Source organism: Schistocerca gregaria, chromosome 3, assembly GCF_023897955.1.
Source record: "Schistocerca gregaria isolate iqSchGreg1 chromosome 3, iqSchGreg1.2, whole genome shotgun sequence".
Classification (NCBI taxonomy): Eukaryota; Metazoa; Arthropoda; class Insecta; order Orthoptera; family Acrididae; genus Schistocerca; species Schistocerca gregaria.
The window spans coordinates 737,734,230-737,759,554 of record NC_064922.1 but is presented as its reverse complement, the minus strand read 5'-3'; the positions used below and the strand labels follow the sequence as shown (position 1 = coordinate 737,759,554).

Below are 25,325 nucleotides of genomic sequence, written 5' to 3'. Positions count from 1 at the left end.
ATTCGGACAAACCCAGCCGGCCTTTACTTAAATGTTATCTGACAATTGTTGTTGTTGTTGTTGTTGTTGTTGTTGTTGTTGTCGTCGTCTTCAGTCCAGAGACTGGCTTGATGCAGCTCTCCATGCTACTCTATCCTGTTCAAGCTGCTTCATCTCCGAGTAACTACTGCAACCTACGTTCTTCTGAATCTGCTTAGTGTATTTATTTCTTGGTCTCAGTCTATGATTTTTACCCTCCACACTTCCATCAAGTATTTAATTGGTGATCCCTTAATGCATCAGATAACGTCCTACCAACCAATCCCTTCCTCTAGTTAAGTTGTGCCACAAATTCCTCTTCTCCCCCAATTCTATTCAGTACTTCCTCATTAATTAAGTGATCTACCCATGAAACTTCACAATTCTTTTATAGAACCACATTTCAAAAGCTTCTATCCTCTTCTTGTCTGAACTGTTTATTGTCCATGATTCACTTCCATACATCGCTATACTCCATACAAATACTTTCAGAAAAGGCTTCTTGACATTATGTTAACAAATTTCTCTACTTCAGAAATGCTTCCCTTGCCACTGCCAGTCTACATTTTGTATCCTCTCGACTCTGACCATCATCAGTTATTTTGCTCCCCAAATAGCAAAACTCATCTACTATTTCCTACTCAAATTCTCTCAGCAGCACCCGATTTAATTCAACAACATTTCATTATCCTCATTTTACTTTTTTATATGTTCATCTTATAGCCTCCTTTCAAGACTGTCCATTCCATTCAACTGTTCTTCCAAGTCCTTTGCTTTCTCTGACAGAATTACGTCGTCATCGGCAAACCTCAAGGTTTTTATTTCTCCCTGGGTTTTAATTCCTACTCCAAATTTTTCTTTGCTTTCCTTAACTGCTTGTTCAATGTACAGATTGAATGGCACTGGGGATAGGCTACAACCTTGTCTCACTCCCTTAACCATTGCTTTCCTTTTGTGCCCTCTTATAACTGCCTTCTGGTTTCTATACAAACTATGAACAGCCTTTCATTCCCTGAAATGGACCCCTGCCACCTTCAGAATTTGCAAGAGAGAATTCCATTAAAGGTTTGCAAAAGCTTTCACCGAGTCTACAAATGCCTTTCTTTAACCAATCTCCTAAGATAAGACGTAGGCTCAGTATTGCCTCGCGTTTTCCTACATTTCTACGGAATCCAAACAGATCCTCCCCAAGGCCAGCTTCAACCAGTTTTTCCATTCATCTATAATGAATTCGAATTAGTATTTTGCAACCATGACTTATTAAACTGATAGTTTGCTAATTTTCACATTATCTGACAATAGAGACTTATATCAAAATAACTACGTTAATCATTAGCACCTGAGTATTTTTCTAGTTACAAAGTTAAGTTGCGTGTTGGGTTGACTTGGATACAGGAGTGTGCTTTATGGGTTATTTTGTCATGCATAAACAGAAATTTTCAAAATTTGGTCTTTTTCCAGGAGAGGGCTGGGGAGAATTCAATTTTAAAACTGATGGCAGCGTAATTTTTTGCCAAGTCTGACAAAAGAAGCAAACAAACACAGGTTATTTTGATCATTAATTTCGTCTAACAGTCTGCTTGCTAGTCTTCTCCCCTCGGCTTTTCAAATGAAAATTTAAATTAGTTTACAGACATGTATATGAGACTCATAGATGACATTTTACATGATCATGTTCTTATTTTTTAGTTACTGCTATCTTCTTAGTGTTCATTTGTTTAAATTTTAGATAAGATACAATAAAGTCACATTTTCCTCAGCAAAAGGTTCTGCAGCTCACATTACAAGTGTCACTAGGAAGAAGAACAAACAGATTCAATGAACAATTTCATCTGTGACCAGCAGTGCAGTTGATAGCTTTAAGGTAGACTTGTGTGAGGCTCTAGCGTCTGTTAAAGTGCCATGGAACATGCTGAACAACCCTATTTTTAAGAGCTTTCTAGAGTGTACCAGTGGCTGCAACATACAACATGAGTAGCCACTGCACAAAAATTATTTGGTTGGTTGAGGGTTAAAGGGACCAAACTGCATAGGTCATCGGGCCCTTGTTTCATAAACACACAGAGCACAGTGAAATCATCCATTTGTCTTTCGAAGCACAAGATAAAAATTCCAAGGGAAGAAAATCCCCACGGTCAATAATAAAGAAACATGGAAAATGGAGCACAGCAACAAAAACAACAGAGAAGAAAGGCAGAAAGAATTAAAACTGTACAGCAGAGGATCATGGCTGGCTGATCACGAAAATAATAGGATGAGCCAGCCACTCTGCAACATGTGAAAACCTCCACCTAAAAGATTAGGATGGAGTCGAATTACAACACAAAACTAACTAAAAATACAGCTCAAAAGAGGGTGAGATAATAAAATTAAATAGAGCTATAAAAGCCGATTGCACGAATAAAACGTAAAACCCGATCTGCCACAGAAACATTGTCACCTAAAAGAGAGGATAAATCACCCTGGAGAGTAAAAGCACACCTGAGAGCAGTTAAAAGAGGACATTCCAACAACAGATGCGCCACCGTCATGGTTGCACCACAGCGACAATAACGGGGGTCCTCTCGACGCAGCAGACGACCATGCGCCAGCCAAGAGTGACCAATGCGGAGCCTACACAGAACAACAGAATCCCTGCGAGAAGCCCGCATGGAGGAACCCCATAAAGTCGTGGTCACCTTTACTTGCCGCAGCTTATTAGGTGCAGACAGAGTGCACCATTCGTCTTCCCACATCCCAAAGACTCGACGGTGCAAAATCTTTCGGAGATCAATTGCCGGTAGGCCGATCTCCAGCGTCTGTTTGCGGGTAGCCTCTTTGGCTAACTCGTCGGCAAGTTCGTTTTCCGCGATTCCAACGTGGCCCAGGGTCCATATGAACACCACCGAACGACCACGCTGTTCAGAGTGTGAATATGGTGCCGCCACATCGTGTCATATGCTCTAGAGAGGTCGAAAAAGACTGAGACGATGTGTTGGCGCTTGGAAAAAGCAATGCGGATTGCAGACTCAAGGAAGACCCCAAAGTATCGGCGGTGGAACGGCCCTGACGGAAGCCGCTCTGGCACGGAGCCAGAAGATCCTGAGACTCGAGCAGCCAACACAGCTGTCGACTCACCAGACGTTCCAAGAGCTTGCACAGAGTATTTGTCAAGCTGATGGGCCGATAGCTATCCACATAAAAATTATTTGAAAAAGGTGTATGAAAAGGCTATTGCTGATATTTAAACAGACACTGGTGACGACTACAACTGCTTTTCAGTTGCCAAGACCACTGACAGTTGTGGCAGACTTATAGCTAATGTCATAGTGGGTTTAATATTTTCAATAAAAGACTTTTCATTAGAGTATTATAAAAAGATAAAACAGTGATAGCACGGGTACATATTCCAAGTAACTGTTTATGCATTTTTTATTGCTGATATAAGGAACTGTTAACCTTTTATTTTCCACAAAGAACTAGAGTAACTGTACCAAAATATAACAAAACTTTCTATTTAACATTATTGTTTGTCATATTTTCCACTAAAAGCTAACCTACAAAGGACTGGAACAAGAGAATAAACTGCTAAAATCCATTTATAAAAACGCAAAAATCTGGGCCCTGCTGATGACAAGCAATAAGACGTCAACATATCCTGAAAGCTCTCATAATTTAAAGTAATGGGCCAGTAGATGCCACCTCAATCTCTTTGAAGCTGACATACCAAGATCTAAAATGTTATCTGACATCTAGTACCTGTTCAAAGTTTTCCAGAAATCTCCTGTTCAGTCAAGTTAGTTGGTTCAGAATATTTAAAGGTAGTCTCCAAAAGTTGTTACATATTTCAATATCCTCACAAATATCCATAATCCCTCTTATTCAGCCTATGAAGGACATGCACTTCAGTGACTATTCTTGGGACATCATGTCCATCCACATGAGCTGAAAGCTGAAGATAATGGCACAGGTAGCACAAGGATTCACACAGAGCATGCAAGTTGGACGAAACAGCACGACACACTGAAGACATCATCACGAAGCACCACAAATAAAAAGGTACGGCTAAACTTTCAGGAAACATTCCTCACACACAAAGAAAATATGTTATGTGGACATGTGTCCGGAAACGCTTACTTTCCATGTTAGAGCTCATTTTATTACTTCTCTTCAAATCACATTAATCATGGAATGGAAACACACAGCAACAGAACGTACCAGCGTGGCTTTAAACGTTTTGTTACAGGAAATGTTCAAAATGTCCTCGATTAGTGAGGATACATGCATCCACCCTCCGTCAAATGGAATCCTTGATGAGCTGATGCAGCCCTGGAGAATGGCGTATTGTATCACAGCCATCCACAATACGAGCATGAAGAGTCTCTACATTTGGTACCAGGGTTGCGTAGACATGAGCTTTCAAATGCCCTCATAAATGAATGTCAAGAGGGTTGAGGTCAGGAGAGTGTGGAGGCCATGGAACTGGTCCGCCTCTACCAATCCATTGGTCACCAAATCTGTTGTTGAGAAGCACACGAACACTTCGACTGAAATGTGCAGAGGCTCTATCGTGCATGAACCACATGTTGTGCCGTACTTGTGAAGTCACATGTTCTAGCAGCACAGGTAGAGTATTCCGTATGAAATCATGATAACGTGCTCCATTGAGCGTACATGGAAGAACATGGGGCCCAATCAAGACATCAACAATGCCTGCCCAAACGTTCACAGAAAAATCTGTGTTTATGGCGTGATTGCAAAATTGCGTGCGAATTCTCGTCAGCCCACACATGTTGATTGCGAAAATTTACAATTTGATCACATTGGAATGAAGCCTCATCCGTAAAAAGAATATTTGGACTGAAATTAAGATTGACACATTGTTGGATGAACCATTCGCAGAAGTGTACCCGTGGAGGCCAATCAGTTGCTGATAATGCCTGCACACGCTGTACGTAGTATGGAAACAACTGGTTCTCCCTTAGCAGTCTCCATACAGTGATGTGGTCAACGTTACCTTTTACAGCAGCAACTTCTCTGATGCTGACATTAGGGTTATCGTCAACTGCACGAAGAATTGCCTCGTCCATTGCAGGTGTCATCGTCGTTCTAGGTCTTCCCTAGCCGCGAGTCATAGGCTGGAATGTTCTGTGCTCCCTAAGACGCTGATCAATTGCTTCGAATGTCTTGTCAGGACACCTTCGTTCTAGAAATCTGTCTCGGCACAAACGTACCGCGCCACGGCTATTGCCCCTTGCTAATCCATACGTCAAATGGGCATCTGCCAACTCCGCATTTGTAGACATTGCACTGGCTGCAAAACCACATTCGTGATGAACACTAACCTGCTGATGCTACGTACTGATGTGCTTGTTGTTAGTACTGTAGAGCAATGAGTCGCATGTCAACACAAGCACCGAAGTCAACATTACCTTCCTTCAATTGGGCCAACTGGCAGTGAATCGAGGAAGTACAGTACATACTGACGAAACTAAAACGAGCTGTAACATGGAAATTAAGCGTTTCCGGACATGTCCACATAACATCTTTTCTTTATTTGTGTGTGAGGAATGTTTCCTGAAAGTTTGGCCGTACCTTTCTGTAACACCCTGAATAAAGTTTTCCTTGAAGATAGCAAATCAAGCTCTGAGTATTCTACCTTCATCTGACAGCAAAAATAACTACAGTTCTTCTTCAGTTGTAAAGCTATTGTAACACTGTTTTCATGATTCCTCATATTGGAGCCTTGTATTATCTGGTTTTGGCAGACCACATTTACAATCAAGGTATCTGAATCACGTTAGTGGTCAGGTCCTTGTCTTTTTATTTGTCACGTTTTTATCCACTTGTTCTTTCAAAGCTGTAGTTAAGGAAGAAAATATGTGATGCCTTTACACATACTCATTGCAAACAACAGTTTAATACAAAAACTTGCAAAATCATCATTTAGAGAGGTAGTTGTGTGTGTGTGAGAGAGAGAGAGAGAGAGAGAGAGAGAGAGAGAGAGAGAGAGAGAGAGAGATTTTTTTTTGGGGGGGGGGGGGGGGGAGGGGGGGAGAATGGGTTAAAATAAATGTGGGCTTTTTCCAAAGCGAGGAAATTTTCTGTTTCTTATACAAGTCCGTCTATTGTTCAGTGTCAGATTTAATTAGTAGTTCTTTAGAATCATACACATTTTCTCATTGTTTACTAATCATGTTAACATGATTCAGCTTTAAAAACTGGAGAGGATTTTGCTTCTCTTTTTGTTCCTTATTCCACAAGTCAAGAATGAATAATAGTATCACAAGACAAAGGTATTAAAGCAGATGCAATCTACAAATCTACACAAAATATAACTGTACTATCTTGTAGGAAGAATACTTACTCATTCCAGGTGGACTTCCCAAATTCATCTGTTTATCAACCTCTGATTGCAGCTGCTTTAATTTCTCTGCTTCTTCTTCCATTTCTCTCACTCTTGCTTTAATGGCCTCCAATTCCTCAAATAAAAATATAATGTAAGTTCACTCCACCTCTGGATGCCAATACCTTGCATTATAGCCAATTATAAAACGCGTATATTAATTCACTTTTAAAAAATAGTATACATGAAAGAAGACAAAAACTAAACACAGTTTTATCATAATGCAGCTGTTTCACACATTACACTTCTTTATGAACATAAGAAATGTCTCCATGAAAATCAAAGACACTGTTACAACGTTAACAAGCTGTTAAGTCTTAAAAGCATCTTCAGGCTATTTAACCCTCGCGTGTGGGTGCATTGAATTTTGTAACACAAGTGGGTCCATGGTGCACTCTGTACACATTTTAAGGATAGCTGTCTCCATGTTAACCAAGGTAAACATGAATGAGCAATAAACAATAATAAAATAAACTTACATTATATGAGCTAATCACTGTTTAATTAAAAATAAATTACTTTCGTTATATCACTCACATGATGTGTACAAGTCTTACCCCACAGCAATGACTTCCTGTAACCATTAAACAGCAAAGTTGCATTAGATCACAGCCAACCACTCATTATATTGTTAATTATCTCTTATCCGCCCACCTCATTGTGGGACTGTGCCACTAGATTGGAATATGGGTCATTCCCTTTCACAGATTGTACACTTTTCTCACCTAGCATGCCTTTTATTTTATATTACTGCTGCCCACTTGGATGTATGACAGCACAACTTAGCAATGGATTGGCTGAAGCATGGTACAGACTACCGAAAATTAAAAAGTACATGTTGAGGTATGACTTAGTTTCTCTTGATATTTTTGTGCTACTCTGGGTACATAATCATTGCTCTGAAATGAAGAGATTTGCACACAAGGGAAATTTGCAGCACGCTGTTTCAAACCTGCCAGAAGACCAATGACAAGAAATAGCACAATGGTGATATAATGGGATCAGATTTACACAATGGCACATTAGCTATTTTCACATTTCTGTTCATGGAATTTGCTGAAGGGTCACATTCATAACAAGTTCTTTCTTACTAAAATTTCATCAAGTACATAAGATTCTTCCTTAACTGCAGAACTGTATATTTGGAGAGGGGCTGTCTAATAAATTCTTTCCACTCCATTACATCACTGTGACCAGCTGTGACAGAGGAGAAACAAAATAGTAGCACTTTATAATTTTAAAATAGATACAGGGTGATTAAAAAGCAAAGAACTGATTTCAACTGCTTATTACAGAGAAATTATGAAATAAACACATTACACACATGACTGGATAATGGAAGGTTCAAATTTTTATATTTGCACAGACACTGAGTTCCACATGAGCCCCATGCATTGCCTGAGAAACATCAAAATGACAGTCCATTTCATTCCACATATGGATCAAATGGTCACTGTTTATTAAATTGACAACTTCATTTCTCAGCTCTTGAACGAACCCCGCAGAAAAAAATTGCGAGGTGTGAAGTCTGGTGATATGGAGGGCCTAAACTCAACGAACAAAATCTTGCTGTCCACCTCTCCCAATCCAACACTGTAGGATGGTGGGATTAAGATGATGATGACGCACCTCAAGGTGAAAGTGACACAGTAAGCCATCATGCTTAAATTAAAGTCACTGGAATATTCATGAAGTTGAGGAAAAACAAATTCTGTGCCATGCCCAGTTATGACACTCCTGTTACAGATTCCTCCTAAAAAAGGAAAATCCATAAACTTTGTTAGTAGAAACAGCACAAAACACATTCAGTTTCAGGGTTCCATGTTCAACGACACCAGATTTTGTGACTCCCAAATTCTTACACTATGACAGTTTACTTTACCCGATAGAGAAAACATTGATTCGCCCAAAAATGAGCCTTTCAGAGGAAATGTCCTCTGCCAGATCCTGTAGAACTGAAATGCAAAATTTGCACCCTTTGTTATGATTACCACGATGCAATTGCTGCCATAACTGCAACTTTTAAGGCTTCACAGGCAGGCATCATTTCAGAACATACCACGCTGTTGTTTACAGAAGCTAAAGTTCCTGGCCTGCCTGTCTTTTTTTACTTCTAAGGGCTCCATCTGAAAGCATGTGATACAATCTACATGTTCATCACACATGTATGGCCAAACAGTGCTCTTCCCTTTCAGGAATTTTGTATGCCAGTCGTAAATCTGCTTGTACAGAGGCAACTTCTAACTGAATCAATGGTGGAATGGATGTTCCACTTTAACAATGGATTGATTTTGTGCAAATTCCAACACAAAAAATAATTTCTCTTGTGATGATGTCGCCACATTGCACCAAACAAACGAACAAACAGACAAACAACAGTGTAGCTGTGTCAAAACTTTGAACCTTCCTCTATCCAATGACATGCTCAATGTTTACCCATCTTATATTGTTTGACTGTAATAAACAACTGAAATGCGTTCTTTCTTTCTTTGTCACCTGGTAAAATGACAGACTATAAATCTATCTTCCAAAAGCAGAAACGCAGCTGCTTCTGGGACTTGAAGATAATTGTAAAGTGAAGGGTGATAATGACCATTTATTACTCATATTTCTACATGAAAACAGTTGCAGATATGAAGCAAAACATTCAGATATGAGTTTCAGAGGCCGGGGTGGGGGTGGGGGGGGGGGGGTAAGATATGAGAAGTAAGAGTAAAATGTATGCGGAGAATTATGAAACGCAAATTACATTAAAATTAATATAAGGACCACATGTCAACATTTTCAGCACCATCAAAAACAAATCCATGCTACTATAGGATATTTGAATTTGAAACTATATTCATTGTAACTGAACTGACAATGCCTGTGACATCGCACAGGTAGTAGTGAGAAATGGCACCTGCAACCTAGTTGATATAGACTTAAAACAATTTTGAACAATTATTGGGCAGAGAAATTTATTTTGGGAATGTGGAAGACACACTTAGCCCCTAATTAATACACGTTGCCTGGCATACAAAGTAGCAAGACAAGAAAATGATATTGTGTGCGAAATTAAGCATATGCTGCTTTCTCTGCCAAAGTAATAGAAAGTCAAGCTAGCGGACATGAGTTAGTCTTCAAAAATTTGAAAGAGGGTTTTCTGTCGAAAGAAATGTTGGTAAGACATCAGTTGGATATTAATTCCAGCACCTACTTAATATAGGGACTACAGATCTGATGACAAAATGGTTGCCCCATTCTTCATGAAAACCAAACATCTGCCTGTTTCTCTTGATACGCAACACACACTGATTATTCGTATCATTACAATGCACCAGGTTACACAGAACTGAGAACTCACATAGTATTATGAAAAGAGGCACTGCCAGTGCTGCCTCGTGCACCCTATAGCTTCTCTTTTAAAAATTGAAGAGATTCCATTAGGTATATACAGCAACACAGCTTTTAGTTAGTTCAAAAAATAAAGTTACGTCTCAACTTGGAGCATTCTCAAAAATTGGTACTTTACTGCTGTATACCGAAAAGTTAATATTATGGCATTACAAGGTTCTCACCTGTCAGAAAACCATTACAAATTTCATATTGTCATCAGTGCAGCACTAAAGAACTAACAGGAAGTCACTATTATGTTAGAAATATGACAAAGAACTGTAGTTTTCCATAAGAATACAGATTGTTATGTAAACGTCTGAAATACTCTTCACTCTCGGCCGAGTCTGAACCTGAACTTTGTTATGAAAGCTAACATGCTAATCCATTGTGTAATGATTTTGGTGAAAGAACGGACAATTGCAAGGTTGCAATTTCAATCGTCAGTAAGGCTTATTTGAAAGTCTCCTGTTAACAATTACGACAGGAAAAATATTAACTACTAATGACTCAACGTGCATCAGAAAGGTGACAGAAAACGAGTGTCTGGGAGTTGTAGAGGTCAAACTTCCTTGGGATGTATGTATTACATTTCATAAAATGGACATCATCGACATTCAAGAAATGTTGAAGGCGAACCATTAACTTGCACTGTTAACACAGAATGCAAAATGGCGCACCACAGTGATCACAAAGGTTTGCACAATGGATACTGAAGGTAAACTCCTTGGGAGTTGCAAATTGTGCATGACAATTATCCAGGTATCCGCTCTCAAATAATGCATAGAGAATAATATTGGTGTAACAGGCAAAAGTCTGTCATGGAGCTTATCATGAAACTGGATATCCTTTAAGGCATAAGTTGCAGACACTGCAATAATATATTTTATAGGTATGGAAAAAACGAACATCTAGAGGCTGAATTTATACGTGGTTTCAGGTGGTATGACATGCAATGTTGCACTTTTTTCAGAGGGAATAGTTCGTTACAAAGGAGTATTTTGACCAAAAGCAGTGCTCTTACTGTAGATTAGTTCGCTTAAGCCCATTTCCCACTCTTGCTTGCTGTGACGTAAATATTCTCTACTGCCCCTGAAAGATCACGCACACAAGAAAGAATTGTAAGAGGGAGGGCAGAGCACCTCCAACTTCTCACAACACTTCTAGACAATTTACCATCTAGATTAACAGTTGGCATAATTGTATACTAATGTGTGTTAAAGCACTGATGTCAGTTGATTTTGATACAGCACTCTTGGTACCTCTTATTACCAGCATTCCTCTCATATCCATTTCCTCTTCAAATCTCTATTGGTCTGAGTTGAAAACAAATTCCTTACTGTACATGGTGGCAGCAAGTCAAGGAATATCTTAGGGAATTTGTTTAAAAAATTTATTTCAAAGGCCCAGTGAAATCTTTACAAGTTTTCTCCCAGAGTAACTTATGCTGTGCCTAGGTGACAAGTTACCTGTCTTTGAAAACCAAGGCAGTTCTGTCCAGTTAAAGCTGCTGACAAGAAATGCCCTGAGAGCTCTGCTGAAACTGCTAGCAAATTCACGCCAGTGGGTTTAGCCAACAGCGTGTGTGGGATACAGGTCCTGCGTGTGGACGCTGGAGTGTTCTGCGGTGCGGAACACAGCTGCCCTGCCCCCCCCCCCCCCCCCTCTCTCTCTCTCTCTCTCTCTCTCTCTCTCTCTCTCTCTCTCTCTCTCTCTCTCTCTCTCGTAATGCAGACCTTGAGCGGAACAGACATCTTTTTGGAAGGTTGAGCCTCTAGCTCTGCTTTTCATTACCGGCCACAACCTTAAGTTAACATGAACCACTTCCCCTTCCATTGCCCATTTCAATTAATTGTTCTACCTCCTAGACTGGCCTAAACCTGGTAACTTCCAAACCTAGGCACAGCCCTTGTACACTGTAGATTGAATCATATCCTTTTTAATGCACGTAATTTCCTGTTTTGTCATTTAATGGCAGCTGTGGATGTCCACTCAAATTCTGACTGCTCAACCTCCTGCACACTGTCATGAGGCTTTTACTATGCTGTAGATAATCTTACAAATATGTAATTATGTTAATTAAGGTTTAAATTATGTTTAGTACAGTGTTTAGTACCCACTCGTCGGACAGTGATTGTACTGTACTACCTTTCAATGGACATGGGATTTGTTGCCCTCTGGTTGACAAGGATGACGAATTAAATGGATCTCGCCTGTTTCAATATCACTTTCATCTATTAAGCAAGTATAATCATCATTATACACTTGTATGTTGCCGCATAGTCTAGCATATTTGATACCTCACATTCCACCGACTCACCTTGCAGTAATGCTAACATTTCATCTGCCACTTCTTTCTCATTCTGATGAAATGTCAACTTTGGCAACTGTTGTTGTAGATGTAATGCAACATTCACTTTGTTTATTGATGCCACTTCTCTGCTTTGTATCAACACCAGTAACACTGTAGCATTGTTGTGAGATATTCATCGACTTCGCAGTTCAACTACGCTCCATAGCCTCATACTGTACTCACCATTGGATGCCACGTGAAACAGCGGACAAAATACGGCGAGAAACCAGCCGTATACTGACAAAGGCGAAGTTACCAGCATCCAACATCACCAGGGCTGAGCGCCACGGCCTTCGAGCACTACGTAATGATGAAAGCATTGTGGTACTTCCCGCTGACAAGGGCAATGCCGTCGTAATTATGGAGTTCGAGGACTATGATACAAAGATCTGTGCGCTACTGAACAAAGATACTCTTACGCAACCCAACATCAAGAATAGTAAGAAAAACATCAGAACTTCTTAAGCGATCTTAAGTGGGAGACAGTGTGGTTAAGAATCTTCTCCCACAGGCACCTAGACCACCTACTGCTTATGGTTTACCGAAGATACACAAGAATGGGACGCCATTTCGCCTTATTGTGTCCACAATAGGTTCTCCAACATACAAGCTGGTGAAGTACTTGTCCAAGCTCCTCGCTCCACATGTGGGACACTGCGAACATCATATAAAAAACTCAGCAGAATTTATCAGCAGAATCAACCGCCTACGCCTTAGTGAGGACGATATTATGGTCAGTTTTGATGTAGTGGCGCTGTTTTCGAATGTGCCTTTCAAAGATTCTCTGGATCTAATTTCCCAGTACTTTGTAAGTGATGTGGTCGAGCTATTTAGGCACACTCTTACGCCATCCTAATTCTTAGTACAAAGGCCAGTATTACGATCAGACAGACAGTGTAGCAACGGGCAGCCCGTTTGCTCCAGCTGTTGCAAACCTCTTCATGGAGAATTTTGAGGATATTGCCATAGATACTGCGCCACTGAAAACTAAGCGTTTCTTTCGATACGTTGATGACACGTTCGTCATTTGGCCACACGTATGCGAGAAATTAGACGAGTTTTTGGAACACCTCAATGGCATCAACAGTAATATCCAGTTCACCATGGAGGTGGAAAAAAGATAAAGCATTGAACTTCCTCGACTTCCTTGTCCACCGTAAATGAAATGGGTGCCTTGGCCACAGCGTCTACAGAAAACCAACCCACACACACCTGTAACTGCACACTACCAGCCATCATCATCCAGCACAGAAGCGCACAGTATTGCAAACACTCGTGCAGCGTGCAAGAATAATATCAGACTACGACAACCTGCCCCACAAACTGAGCCACCCATGCAAGGTTTTCAGGAATAACGGCTACAGCAGCCATCAAGTGAAAGAAGTGATTTCTGGGAAATATCAGAATAAGACCAGCGACGAAGAGCAGGAAAAGAAACTTGCTTTGCTGCCATTCTGTGGCTCTGTGTCGGGCAAGATAAGCTGCCTGTTGAAAAGACACAACATCAAATCAATCTTCAGGCCTCCAACGAAAATCCGTCAATTACTGAGACCAGTTAAAGATGCTGTAGATCTCAAAACACCGGGAGTTTACGAAATACCTTGTGAGTGTGGCCAGAAGTACATCGGACAAACAGTGCGCACTGTGGAACGACGCAGGAAAGAACACGAGATGCATTATCGCCTACGCTATCCACAGAAATCTGCGTTAGCTGAGCATGCATTAGAAAATGGTCACCAAATATAATTTCACGATACCTCTGTTGTGGCTCGCACTAACGGCTTCTGGGACAGTTTAATGAAGGAAGCTATTAAAATGAAATGAAACTTTAGAAATGGAACCTAATTTGTTACAAAAAATTTCAAGAAAACTGCCACATGTCATATTGGTGCCACATTATTTTGGTGAAGAGTTTTCTGCTCATCCTCAGAAGTACACTAGCAAAAGGATATTGAGCTCGTTTTAAACAACTCTGGCACATGCATGGTAGAATAAAATGTCACTGCGCAAGAATTGATGGAACACATCAGGATCTGCTGCAAAGCTGTATGGTCCTTAAACCCTCCGTGGATAAAGCTCATCTCACTGGTAACAGATTTATCATCTCCATGCAGTAAAATCTTGGAACAATGCCAGATGCACAGAACCTGCAACTAATCTGTAACAAGATTACATGCACTAACTGGAAACCATCATCTCAATTGATAAGGGCCTCCAACAGTCTTCTTTCCCGGATTTATTCATAACAGTGTTCCTAAAGTTTGCAAAACGGGCCACAATTTTTGTTTTCTTGTATTTCATGGAATAACAAGTAGATTAAATTTCACTGGACCTAATTTACTGCCAGACATTCTTGCAAACTCATTACAATTCTGAAACATCCAAGAGGGCAGGGGCTCATATAAAGTTGACTTTTAAGGAAGAAGACTGCTGAGATCTTACTAGTTTCTTGTGGCATAATGTCTTAAAAGCAAAAAATGTTGCCTGCACAAATGTGGATGGTAAAATAATGTATTGCTTTAAACATCTGCAATTTGGACTTGCGTTGATACCTTTCCTTTTATCAGCAGCTGCTGTTGTGGTCTTCAGTCCAAAGATTGATTTGATGCAGCTCTCCATGCTACTCTACCCTGTGCAAGCCTCCATCTCCAAGGAACTATTGCAACCAAAATTCGTCTGAATCTGCATCGTGTATTCATCTCTTTGTCTCTCTGCATGATTTTTACCCTCCGGACTTCCCTCCAATACTAAGTTGATGATCCCTTGATGCCTCAATGTGTCCTACCCACCAATCCCTTCTTCGAGTCAAGTTGTGCAACAAATTCCTATTCTCTCGAATTCTTTTCAGTACCTCCTAATTAGTTACATGATCTACACATTGAATCCTCAGCATTCTTCTGTAGCATCACATTATGAAAGCTTCTATTCTCTTCTTGTCTCAACTATTTATCGTCAATGTTTCACTTCCATACATGGCTACACTCCATACAAATACTTTCAGAAATGAGTTCCTGACACTTAAATCTATACTCGATGTTAACAAACTTCTCTTCTTCAGAAACGCTTTCCTTGCCATTGCCAGTCTACACTTTATATCCTCTCTATTTCGACCATCATCAGTTATTTTGCTCCCCAAACAGTAAAACTCCTTTACTACTTTTAGTGTCTTATTTCTTAATCTAATTCCCATAGCATCACCTGATTTACTTAGACTACATTCCATTATCCTCTTTTTGCCTTTGTTGAGTTTCATCTTATATCCTCCTTCCAGGACACTGTCTATTCTATTCAACTGCTCTTCCAAGTCCTTTGCTATCTCTGACAGAATTACAATGTCACTGGCAAAACTCAAAGTTTTTATTTCTTCTCCATAGATTTTAATTCCTACTCCACATTTTTCTTCTCTTTCCTTTACTGCTTGCTCAATATACAGATTGAATAACATCGGGGAGAGGTTACAACCCTGTCTCACTCCCTTCCCAACCACAGCTTCCTTTTCGTGCCCCTTGACTCTTATAACTGCCATCTGGTTTCTGTACAAATTGTAAATAGCCTTTCGCTCCCTGTATTTGACCACTGCCACCTTTAGAATTTGAAAAAGAGTATTCCAGTCAACAATGTCAAAAGCTTTCTCTAAGTCTATAAATGCTGGAAACTTATGCTTGCCTTTCCTTAATCTAGCTTCTAAGATAAGTCGTAGGGTCAGTATTGCACAACATGTTCCAACATTTTTACAGAATCAACACTGGTCTTCCCAAAGGTCGGCTTCTACCAGTTTTTCCATTTATCTGTAAGGAATTCGTGTCAGTATTTTGCAGCCGTGACTTACTGAACTGATAGTTTGGTAATTTTCACACTTCTCAGCATCTGCTTTCTTTGGAATTGTGATTATTATATTCTTCTTTAAGTCTGAGGGTATTTCGTCTCTCTCATTCATCGTTCTCACCATATGGAGGAGTTTTGTCATGGCTGGCTCTCCCACACTTTCAGTAGTTCTAACAGAATCAAATGTAAAACCTTGATTTGTAACTAGGCAACAGGAGAACTGAACTACACTAGTCAAAGGAGGCACTGTCCTGGTAGTCAAAAACCTAGAAATCACCTCAAACATGGAATGGAAGCAGACATGGTGGCAAACTCCTGACACTTTGTTGTGTGGACCACCATTGTTTTCAAAAGACAAGCAGTTACGACCACTAGACATCTCGGGTACATCTAAATCAATACCAGAGGATACAACCTAAATAAATGTCACCCTGCATCTCTGAACCCTTGTCCAACAACACAATATTAGCAAATACTTATACTTTTATTTGCATTTATCGAGATACACTTTTACATATTGAATCAAAAGCGTTCATAAGAACTATCTGGATTGCATAAGGGGAACTGCTACCCAAAACATGAAGGATTGCATGATACAACCTTTCCATGCCTGGTGGCAAGATTCAGCTGGATGAGAGACTACAGTAAGCAGCATTGTTCAGGACAGAAAAGTATCCACTTATCCTTGTTGGACGTCGTCATTTCACAGAGCTCCTTATCAAACGAACCTTTCAGATTTTGTCATTTGGGCATACTTATTGTGGTTGTAGAACTACATGAAAAGTTTTAGCACCTCCAAAGACAACAAGCTGTTAGATTTCCTCACTGTTGCCTCACATCCAAGATCAACCAACCACTGACACAAAGAAATGCAGATTGCACCACCACCACCACCACCACCACCACCACCACCACCACCACGAGTTCAACCTGTAAGACCATTCACAGTAACCGTTATGGACTTTGCTGGACCACTATATGTTTAAACTGAACACAAAGTAAAGAAGTCCCACATGATCCCAATCACAAGCGCAATCCACATTGAGCTTGTCACTGATATTATCTTTCCTTTGTAGAATTTTTGAAAGAAACTTGCGCCCTTTGACTTTTAATTGTTCATTTCTCTTACACAATCATGATTCCAGTTTTATAGCCACTCTCAAAAGCACACAAAAGCGCATTGAAATATAAACTATGTCTGATATATCTGTGACATGTCATCATCAAAGAAACATATTTCTGGTCTTATAGACCAGTTGTCTTACTACAGGATGAGTACATATTTAATAGCCAATATATTCCTGTAACCTGTATTCATCAGTTTTGTTCATCAACTTGTTAGGTCGTGTGAAGTGTTGCATGAAGGAAGTGCTTGGCCGCTCTCAGGTGGATGCAATGAATCAAAACAATTTTGATACAAACAGGAGCCACAATGAAGTCATGGCCCCACATTCAAGGGGAGTGTCATATGGTGTTGATGGCAGCCACTTCCTAAATGCTGGCACACTATTATTCGACGGGGGAAGAATCAGTCAGTAGGATATATCTTACCACCGAGTTCCTACTCAGACAAAAGGTTACCTTTGGCACAGGTGGATAAATTACAAACTTTTTTGCTCAGCAACTACCCTGTGGTGAAAGGATATCCATCATGTAAAGGACCCAGAATTGAAGAATTTGTCCTACTTCAGGACATCAACCCCAATGCTTACAGAAGAGAGTGGAAAAGGCATAGCATGACAGATGACAAAAATCAGGTGCATTATCCTCCAGCAGCCTGATGGAATGAATATTGACTGATAGTACAGCAGGTCATACCTTTGGGATAGTTCTGGTTGGGGATGATGCTGAGAAATAATAGTTACATCTATGGCCTTTAAGAGTAGACTGTGCCACCCTCTGCAGCAAGTTTAGTGTGTTTTGATCCTCTTATACAGAAGTAAGTAGCAACCAATGTTAATTGCTGCAGTCAAGAGATGATGATCTGAATGGCAGGAATGTTTAGTCTTCTTCTTTCCTCCAAATTGTTTTCATTTTGCCAGAACTTTCCTAACTACATACATGTGTCATAAGGTTGGCAAAAGCAGAAGACTGACATAAATGATTGGAGCAACGGGAATGGGAGAAAGTGATGCAAGTGGGTGCTGAAAAGCAGTAACACATATGAACAACAACAATGAAGTCTTCATACATGCCAAATGGTAGATGCAGAATGCAAGGAAGATCTAATTTCATTTTCCTGGAAGGATGTCATATTGTTCTGATTGCAGTTTCAGATCAAGTGCCTGTCTGTCTAAACCTCACTTGAAATGGGCACATATTTAAGGTATAAAATAATTTCAGACAACAGATGATTTAGAAATGAAAACATATGACAAATACAGATCATATTTTCCAGTTGCACAAACAGTACAATAATAGTTAACATGGAACGTGGGACCTTTTTAAAAAATATAAAATAAATAAAAAAATAAAAAAGTAACAATCTGTTCCCAATTGACGTAAGAGAGTGATTTCAATTTCAATCAGTTGGCTGAGCATGTTGAATATTTACTGCTCAAGTTAGCAACAAATAAGTGTGAAGAGAATTTGGTTGGTTTATTTGGGGGAGGGGGACCAGACAATGTCATCGGTCCCACTGGATTAGGGAAGGATGACAAAAGAAATCAGCCATGCTCTGTCAAAGGAACTGTCCCGGCATTTGCCTGAAGCAATTTGAGGAAGTCACGGAAAACCTAAATCAGGATGGCCGGATGCAAGTTTGAACCATCATCCTCCCGAATGCAAGACCAGTGTGCTAATTACTGTGCCACCTCGCCCGGTGCAGACAATTTGTTTGACAAGTGACCCAAAAGGGAACAATTATAATCTCCTAACAATGATAATCAACCCAACTTCATGGATGCGATTAATGCTGATGCAACAATCAAATATGTTTGAACAAATTATCAGTTAATTAAAAAATTTTTAAGGTTAGAAAAGTGTTGTTCAGAAAACAATGAAGTCCTGCTGAATAAATTGTAAGCATCTATGTTTTAAGTTTTTATTTTCCACTCACTAACTGCTACATGATTACATGCCGAAGAAGTTACTAAAGGTTGATGACAATTGTACCAATCAGTAAGCAGGTAAAGAGCAGCAGTGCTGTTACAAGGGAGTTCCTACAGCTATAAATAAGGTAAAGTTAAAATTAAATCTAAATAGTTGCAAGACAGACAGTGCAATTGTAGGTTCTCAATGCCTCAATTATTCATGAGCATATAAATTCATGGAACAATATTCTGTTAAAAATTATTTTAGGATTGATAGCTACGTAAGCAGTAGTGGCGAGATACGTGGCACAGACAGCATGGAATCAGACAATCTTGAGTCCTGTGCCCTTAGCGACAATCTGCAATTACCAAACATTTGCCCCCACCACTGCAACACTTCCCACTTCTACTATGCTTTTCAGGTAGCTTGGATCTTGGGTGCATTTTGCTCATTTCTATGTTTTATAACTGTAGACGTTAATATTTTATTTATCATTGTTGTCATCTTTATGAGATACAGAAGAGTGATAAAAGTAAATTCGTACACTGCTGACGACTAAAAAAGTTTTACATCACTCAGTCAGGAGATCGCCAGCCAGGTTCAGTCAAAAGAAATAGTTTGAGCATTTTATGCCTACTTATAGAAACAAAATGTTTGAAAAGAGACACGAAGCTGTAAAATAACCAAAGCCAGATACTTCACAGAAAGAACATTCTATGGATGAGACGATTACCAACTAGATTCACTTACTGAGGATGCAATGTGACATGTTTATGGTTAGTACTGGAGAAATGAACATTTGACAGTCAACAACTTATTGGTTACCATTAATGAAGTAAGCCTTTTCTGTATTGCGTTTAAAATTAGTTGTGACTTTTGGCGTTTGGCTGACCGGAGGGGGGCATGATGCAGTTGCTCAAGTAACACTAATGGCAAGCCAGCTTTCCATACCACGCTGCCAGCCGTTTGGTTGGTAAGGTGGCCTTGTTGCCACATCATGAATAAACAGCACCACATGGTGTCATGCATTAAATGCATCAATGTAAGTCAGCTCTCGTTGTAAAGTTATATTTTCTGGCATTGAAGTGTTCTGTAGTCGTCAGGTACTGTGCTGGCGTTGCATTAATAAGAACAATGCACTACATCTGAATACAAGATTTGCAACAAAAGTGTCTAAGAACACTTTCACTGGCAGGAAAGACAATGTTCTGCTGTAAAACATTAATCAGAAATCAGCAATAGTAATGGACGAAATGTCATACTACTCTGTTGTGATGTATAAAGCTCCAACAATGCAGTAGAGGAAAGCAGATATTCTGCTCTGGGTACAAGAAAATGTTCTACGATAAAGTCGAACCTAACATGTGTAAGGCAAAATTAATGGAACTTTTAGTGCTTCAGAAACCAACACTTCATGCTACCAGATCAACAAACTGGCTAATGGTACAGGCAATAATAGAATCAGGTTTCCTCCATATCATGCTCATTTAAATCCAAGTACATGGGCCTAGATGAAAGGCAACGTAGCAAAAAATGAGAAGTATACACTTACTGAAGTTGAAATGCTGACAAAAGAAGCCATTGCAAATGTTACACAGCAGGACTGATCTCTAGTTGTCAGCCATATCAAGAAGGTAGTTGAGGTGATATTTATTCATGAAGGACTGTGACGAGTTTTGAGGAATATGTAACTTCTTTTGCCGTCATGTTAAAATATGTTCCTTTTGTCAAAACACATAAGTGTTTACAAATATTCATCGCGCTAACATTCTAAAGCAGTTGAAATTGCGACAGAAGGTGAATTATTGCATCATTAAACTAACAACTGAGTGTAAGTCAGATAAATAGCTTACATTATTTCTTTAAGAAAAATGTATAGCCCCTTGAATGTTGCAGTAGATATGGAAGTTTAGCATGTTAATTGTATGGTGAAACACACTTGTCTTTGCACACTATCTTATTTTGATATCTCAAACAATTTATGAGATACGAGGAATTTATGAATATTCCATTTCCGTTTTTTCACTGATGTAAGAGTTCATTATGTTGCCCTTTAAACACATTCCATTTTCTCGAGATTGGAAACAGACAGTGACATCCTTCCAAGTTTCATGATAATTCAATATATTACCAATGCTTAATACACAGGAACATGTAACAAAACATGCACCAAACAAATTCATAGCAATACCTATTTTTCACTTCAGACTACAAATTCCTTGCAGCAGTTTACCTACAATCGAAATATCACAATAATTATTAACCATTAATGAAATGCTAGGCAGTTCATCATCAAGCTGACAAATTAAACTATAAGATGTGCGAGAATGAGAGTTTATTACCGAATAGTTTCTTTAAATCTTTTCAGAAAGATCGTAGATCAGCCGACATGCGCAGCCTACTATTTACACAGTCAAGCAAGCATCACAGGTTCCACTCCGAGTAGACCTGGCATTATACTGTGGTCACCTGCTGACACGCCCAGCACAAGCTGTCAACTGCACTTTCCTCCACTCACTCTGTACCGAACTGTAAAAAGTCTCAACTTATTTCAAATGCACTATTGGTACTAACATTGTTGTTTACAGTTCCGCTCAACTTGGAATTTGACTGTAGACAATTTTGCGTGCTAAGCCTGTTGTTGAAGAGAGAAGATAGCCGAAGAAAGATGCAGTTTTTTTAAGTTAGATCCATGGGGTAGAGGTGGGGGACGAGGAGTTAATGGCAAAACGGCGTATCTTTATGAAATATAGGTGAATACTTGGTCACATTCTCAGGCAGGGCTAGACAGAGGACAGGACTAAACGAACAATGACAGTGCCTTCCAGCAGACATTCTTCTGCATCAAGCAACCCATAAGGTTCTCTGAAATTAGCTATTGCTTTTCGAATCTCAGGAGACAGACATTATCCGCAAAAATGAATCACGATACAGTAGAGCACCGATTATCCAAAGTAATTGGGGGACATGGGTGTTTGGAAAACTGGTTTGTTCGGATAATTGAACTGTATATATTTATTTGCCAAAAAGAAGTACCGTACAGTAAATTTATTCATAAAAACAGGCATCTCTCTTAGTATTACAAAGTAACATACAAAGGCAACTTCAGTAGGAATATATAGTAATAATCTCATACTTGTCCCTCATAGAATGGGCAACACGTTTACGTTTAAGCATTTTGTATCGTCAAGTTCACTTCTTCACGCAGCAGCACACAAGTGGTCAGAACAGAGAACAGAAGGTGACTGTTTACACCGTGAGAAGCTCTTCCTGGGGGCGAGAAATCCTTCAAACTGCACGGAGAGGCATGCCTCAACTCTAAGCTGGCGCAGCTGTTGCTGTGAACAGCTTTGATACTGCCACTACTTCTACTGCCAGTGCCAAGCTGATTGCTGAAACACAGCGACTGGCAGCTTGGCCGGTCAGCAGCACCTTGTGAAGGCCCATTAGAAGCACACCGTCAGGTGGCTTGCGGAGTATGGATGTAGATGAATGTAGATGAATGTTCTGCCAGCGGTGGCCCAGTGTGGCGACTACTGTGGGAAACTTGGTTTGGGAGTGAGGGGGATGATGGACGGTAGGGTGGAAGAGTAACAGATGCGAGCAAGTACACAGTTTGGTTAAGCGGTCGTTCGGTTGATCGACGTTCGGATAATCGACGGTCTACTTTACTTCAATGTGAAGTTCACAGATTCACTAATACCAAATATGGGAAAACCATCAACAATGTATTTTTATTGTAAACCTTACCAATCTGTTGTTGACAAAATACCTTGCATGGTGTAGTGATGAGGAAGAGAGAACTGATGGGATTCAGTGTTGCAACTTTAACTTAAGTGATAATCTTCAAAAATAATTTTTGGCATTAGGCTGTCATCTGATCAGTTTTATTACCAAATAGCTTCTTTAAAATTGATTCTGAAATAGTGTCGGCAGCTTTTGCATTGTGTGCTGCAATTAGCAATGTTTGCACAGTGTATGAAGGGAAGTAAACAACAAATAATGAGTCAGATGATTACTCAAGATGGTGGAATCAAAGAGAAAGTGTTCCACACACATCATCACGATGGGGACTGTATGAAGCTATGTGGCTGCATAAAAGAATATGTTGCGCAGAATATTGTCATATAAAAAAGAATATTCCATAAAATTTAAACTGTACTCTTAGGTTTCTGTATAACCACAATTTCCGAAACTGATATTTTGAAAACAACCCACAACATTTTCTTAACAATGCCTGGGCTACACTACTGATTAGTCAACCACCACAGGCAAATTTCCTCCAATTACATTCACCAACTCACAACACTGATTAACACACAAAATATTTTGTTGTTGTTGTTGTTGTTGTGTTAAAAATAACTAGGCTGATCAGAAAATTCTACACCTTCCAAATAGTTTCTTGTAATGAAGGCAAACAGACCAACACACAGACAAGAAAAAATAATTCCCAGATTTTCCCCAAATTTCCCAGTTAAAAATCAAACTTTCTCCCAGGCGAAAATACACATCTTCAGTGTTAAGTGACAGTCTACTGAAAAATTTATCTAACCGTTGAATGGTTATGGTTTTATACACCAGCATAGAATTTCCCGGCTTTTTAGAAAACGAAACACAGGGGAACACGATTTGGGAAGATCTTTGACGTGCAGCAACATGTACGCTGCATTTTTACGTAATATGAAAGTATAAATTCGAATTCCACCAACACCCCATGTTACTTTCCAAAACATTGAAATCTAGATGCTATGCACTTTTGTAAGCCAGTCATAGCTTGTGTCGTGATCTCGCCAGCCGATGACAGTGGATATTTGAGCATAGGACACGTGATGAAGTCAGCGAATAGCAGTATCACCTAAGTAGCGAGTACACACAAATAGGAAAATTTAATGGTTTAAATTAATATACATACTACTGCTACAAGAAAAGCAAAGCTTTCACTTATAATATTGGTCTCTAAGTTTATTAAGCTGCAAGGGAAAGTAAGCTTTCACTTATAATGTTTATCTTTTTTGCATGTGTTACACCGTATGATACATCATATGAATGTGCCAGTAAAATCTGTAATAACAACAAATGTTTGATGATCTGGGCACAAAATTTTTCTAAATGGTTGTCCTCAAAGAGTTTATTTTTAAATGAGAGTCAAACGCTCCGATTTAAGAAATTTATCATACACACATATTTCATCTTGCGTAAAAGGATATTTTTCTTTGGAAGTAACACTTTTCAAATAAATATTCACAATATTTTCCCATGACCTGTTAGGAATAGGTTCGTTTCAGCAGTCGCCAGAGAGCGCCAGATAACAGGTATCACTGCGCTCGCGCAGCTACCATGATGCAGGAAGCCCGTATGTTTATACATGTAAACATTAAAAGATCTTACACCCTTTCATAAAGGAAACAAGACGCCAGAGGATACTCCAAGAGCATAGGAATTTCATAAATCATACTAACATGTACAATTCAGCTTAAATTGCACATTCGTACGTCCAGATTTGGATGTAAATTTTCTTGGAGTACCAGTACTCTATCACCTCATGTTTGGTTCTGGTATTAAACTGCAGCAGGATAAAGTAATATCCTTTGTTAGAGTATTGCTTCTTACCAGTCAAAATTACAAAAATTCAACTGAAAACTAAAAGAAAAAATTCCCAGGTTTTTCTCGGTTTGTCATGGATGAAAAAATTCCCTGGTTTTTCCCAGATCTCCCAGTTGTCCCAGGTCAAATACACCCTGTTCACTTAGCTTGTGACACTCAAGAAGAATATTATGGGTAACTTATGGGTAACATTTAACTCAATTATCTTGGCTTGTATATAACGGAAAGACCTGCAGTTTGGAGCAGATAAAACCATAATTCATTCTTAAGATTTCTTTCACATGAGTTCACCTGAATTCAGTATCTAAGTTTCCTCAAATTCGAAAGTTCAGCAATTCCATCAGGAAATGCATTTCCCTGAACATTCTGTACATCATCTGAAAAATTTGTTATTGTAAGTAAAACTAAAATGAAAACTGAGTACTTCTTTCAGAATACACTGTTGTAAAAACCATCTTCATATAATAGTTTGAGTGAGTGGAATTACAGTTGATATAACTTATGTTATGTATGGGTTTTTTTAACAATGCTTTGTGCCTCCAGGTGCTCCTGATGAAGTATCACTCCTAACATAATTCTGAACAGACTGCAGTGTCGCTGATAACTGATCATGTCATGCCAGCAGTCTACCGCTGTAAAGATGCTGCATATCCATGCAGGGTCACTGGTTGCACCAATCTGGATACGATTTGAGCCATGCCTTCCAGGAGTTTTGAGGTGTGACCACCCAGT

The 25,325-nt window shown here is 39.5% G+C and overlaps 1 protein-coding gene across 2 annotated transcripts in view; it reads right to left on the bottom strand.

The window, feature by feature from the left end:
- The window catches only part of LOC126354330 (polyadenylate-binding protein 2), a 108,780-nt gene that overhangs the window by 71,456 nt on the left and 11,999 nt on the right, over positions 1-25,325 (bottom strand). For both annotated transcript variants that reach the window (XM_050003894.1, XM_050003893.1), the window contains exon 3: positions 6,365-6,479. In XM_050003894.1, coding sequence (XP_049859851.1) covers positions 6,365-6,479 — 115 coding nt within the window. The remainder of the gene's footprint in view (positions 1-6,364; positions 6,480-25,325) is intronic.